A 3,623-nucleotide genomic window follows, 5' to 3' on the forward strand; every position below is an offset into this window, starting at 1 on the left:
AACACGTTTATGTTTTTTCCAAACACACAATGATACAATGAAGGAGAGAGTTAATTTCTTGGAAAAAACGTTACGTGAACTGCAAACGAGTCAGCAGAATTTCCAGCCACAAAGTATATCTTCTCCAGTGTATATGAATGAAAATAAATCTAAGGCAGAATTGAATGTAAGCAACGTCACGACAATGGGAGTGCCGATTCCTAATGTCAATATGCAGGAGCAAAGGCCAATAATGTCAACGTCTGTAAATAATTTTATGCCAATATCATCGGGAATGAATACATTTCCGGTTAATGCGCATAATATAAACCACAGTATGCAGCATTGGGGTGCATGCCAGTTGGTAGTGTTCCAAGCACGAGTTATATAGGTAATATGCGGCATGAACATATGAACGGAGGTCATATTGCATATTACCCACCATACGCGCAAAATCCTTATGGAAACGTTAGAGAGATTGTAACCCTTTTACCTGAGTTCAATCCGTCAAGCGACAAATCTCTTATGCCAAATCAGTTCATAAAACGGAACGATATGTTACGAACTACATATCGTTGGGACGATCAAACATTAGTATTTGCAGTGCAACAAAAGTTGCAAGGATACACAAAATATTGGGTTAATTCACAAGACGTGTTTCTTTCTTGGACGGAATTTGCTACAAAATTTTTGAAAGACTTTGCTTCTACAGAAAACATAGCAGACGTATACTTCAAAATGTCCCAAACGAAGAGACAATTTAATGAAAGTCCGCAAGAATATTACTACAAAATGATATCTATAGGTACTCGTGGAAACGTACCCGAAAATGCAATTGCTCGGTATATAATTAATGGCATCAATGAGCCACGCTTAAAGCAGAAAATCTCGAATGAATACACTCTCTGTAATGAACTCTTACGTGATATAAATATTTATACTGTATATAATGATGTTCAAAACTTTAACGAAAAACCAAAACCTAAATACCCGGTAAATACTAATCACGATCTTAGAGACAATTCTAAGATACAAACACTCCAAAATAAGGAAAGCGAGACGACTAGAAAAGTCAAATGTTTCAATTGCTCTAGAATAGGCCATTATTCAAACAAGTGTCCTGAACCACAACGTAAAGAGCGTTGTTCAATATGCAATCGCACTACGCATAAGGAGACCGATTGTCCTAGTAAGAAAAACAATGCCGAGAATAAACAAACGGTTAACAAAATTGAAAGTACTTGCGAAAAAAAGAAATGAGCTCGTGACGAAAGTTGTAAAAGTAAATCAAAAACCGACGCGATCATTTATAGATCCTGGTAGTGCATACACTCTAATTCGTGAGACATTTGCAAAAGATTTTAAAAATGAAATATTGCGTTGTTCTGTAACTTTGAGTGGTTTCGCCGATGGAAAATTTATCTGCACCTCTAAAATAAATGCTGTCGTAGATTTTGATAATAACGAATTTATAACCGATTTGTTGATCGTGGATGACGGAAAAATACCCGAAAATATTTTGCTGGGTCGTGATGTATTGTGCCGTGAAGGTAAACGTCTTATCATAGAGGGAGACAAATGCCATATAGAAGATCTGCAAACATCGGTAGAAATACCGTCGGATGTACGCAAACAACTTAAAGGTCTACTCTCAACGTACCGTGGCGTTTTTGCAGAAAGTATGTCTGAACTAGGCAAATGTGTTATCAACAAAATGAGTTTTAAAGTCAGCACTGACGTACCTATTCGGGAAAAACCATATCGGATAGCATTTGCCAAACGCAAAATCGTTTCGGACATTGGTCTTGATTTGCTTAAAAATGACATCATACGCCCTTCGTCATCACCGTATGCCTCATCCGTGGTTCTGGTAGAAAAGAAAAATGGTGAGCATCGACTCTGCGTAGATTATCGTGCATTAAACAAAATCATTATTAAAAATCCTTACCCTATGCCAAATATGGAGGAGCAGTTTGCTCAGCTCTCAGGTAACAGATTCTTTACGACACTTGACCTTCGCATGGGATATCACCAAATAGAAATTGAAGAGTCCTCAAAACAATATACAGCTTTCGTTACTACGGATGGTCATTTCGAATACAACAGAATGCCATTTGGAATGGTTAACGCCCCTGGAGTTTTTCAAGAGACAATGGATAAGATTGCGTCGTCGATGGGCCGTGGTGAAGTTCTAATTTATCTCGATGATGTTATTATACCCAGTAAAAGTATAGAAGAAGGTATAGAACGGTTAGAAAAATTTCTCTGTTTGTTAAAAGAGCAATTTGACGCTAAGGATGTCCAAATGTAAATTTCTTAAAACGGAACTAATACACCTAGGGCACGTTATTGATCAAAATGGAATAGCACCAGGTAATCAAAAAGTAGCTGCAATTAAAAATTTTAAACAGCCAACCAACGTAACAGAAGTACGAGGCTTCTTGGGTTTGACTGGATTTTTCCGCAAATTTGTTCAGGATTACTCAATCATCTCAAAACCAATCGCGATGTTGCTACGAAAATCAGAACAAGAGTTCGTAGGGGGTGTTGAGTAGAAAAATGCATTTGACAAACTTATAAATATGCTATGTAGCGGTCCGGTTCTAGCTCTGTACGACAGTAATGCTGAACATGAAGTGCTCATGTTCACTTCATCGCTTATATCGACGTACCGCTGAAGGTCTACAATTTGTTGCACCAAAAGCTGTAAGATGGATCACGAGGAAGTAAACGCGAGGGTACTCTGCACTATGACGACGTTGAACCGATACCTTTCCGTTTGATTCACATCGATCACCTCGGATCTTTCATTAAAAGTAAAAGAGGTAATAGCTACGTTTTGGCTATTTCAGATGCTTTCTCGAAATTTCTGATTGTGAAAGCTGTACATAATACAAAAACAACTCCTGTAATCGCCGTTTTAAACGAGATGTCCAGCTATTTCGGGTTACCTGCAAAGATTGTTACTGATAGGGGTACATCGTTTACATCCACTCAATTTGAGGAGTATTGTGACAACAATAATATTCAACATGTCAAAACAGCTGTACGAACGCCGCGAGATAATGGACAAGTTGAGAGAGCTAACCAGATAATCCTATCATATCTGCGAACATCGAACAAAGGTCCAAACAATTGGGATCTGAATTTACGGAATTCACAATGGGCAGTGAACTCACAAAAAAACGCAACTTCTGGTTTCAGCCCAAACGAACTAGTGTTCGACTTCCAGCTGCGCGATATCCTCCAAAATCGATTGTTAGCTGCCGTCCATGCCGACGCGGAAAACCCATTATCAACCATTACAATCAACGAGAAACGAAACCTAGCCGTCAGGAATATTGCTGAGGAGCGTGAAAAGTGGAAGCACCGTTTCGACGAAAAGCATGCCGAACCTTTCCTGTACAATGTTGGTGATCTCGTAGTGCTTGAAAACGAACCGTCAGCCACAGGCGAGTCACGAAAATTGGAGCCGAAATATCGAGGTCCATATATCGTAGTCAATGTACTTGGAAATGACCGATACCAAATAGAAGATATCCCAGGTATCCAATTGGCTAAAAGGAAATTCAATTCTACGTTCGCGTCAGACCGAATGAAACCGTGGTGCTACAATTCTCCGGAGCTTGATGCTTGTGAAATCG

The 3,623-nt window shown here is 39.0% G+C and overlaps 1 protein-coding gene across 1 annotated transcript; it reads left to right on the forward strand.

The window, feature by feature from the left end:
• Window positions 1-375: 375 nt before the first annotated feature.
• LOC119667512 (uncharacterized protein K02A2.6-like) lies at window positions 376-2,290 on the forward strand. The gene is made up of 2 exons (XM_038076812.1): window positions 376-1,216; window positions 1,293-2,290. Exons 1-2 carry the CDS (start codon window positions 376-378, stop codon window positions 2,288-2,290), a joined length of 1,839 nt encoding a protein of 612 aa, XP_037932740.1.
• The last annotated feature ends 1,333 nt before the right edge of the window (window positions 2,291-3,623 follow it).

This window comes from Teleopsis dalmanni, chromosome 1 (assembly GCF_002237135.1).
Source record: "Teleopsis dalmanni isolate 2A chromosome 1, ASM223713v2, whole genome shotgun sequence".
Classification (NCBI taxonomy): Eukaryota; Metazoa; Arthropoda; class Insecta; order Diptera; family Diopsidae; genus Teleopsis; species Teleopsis dalmanni.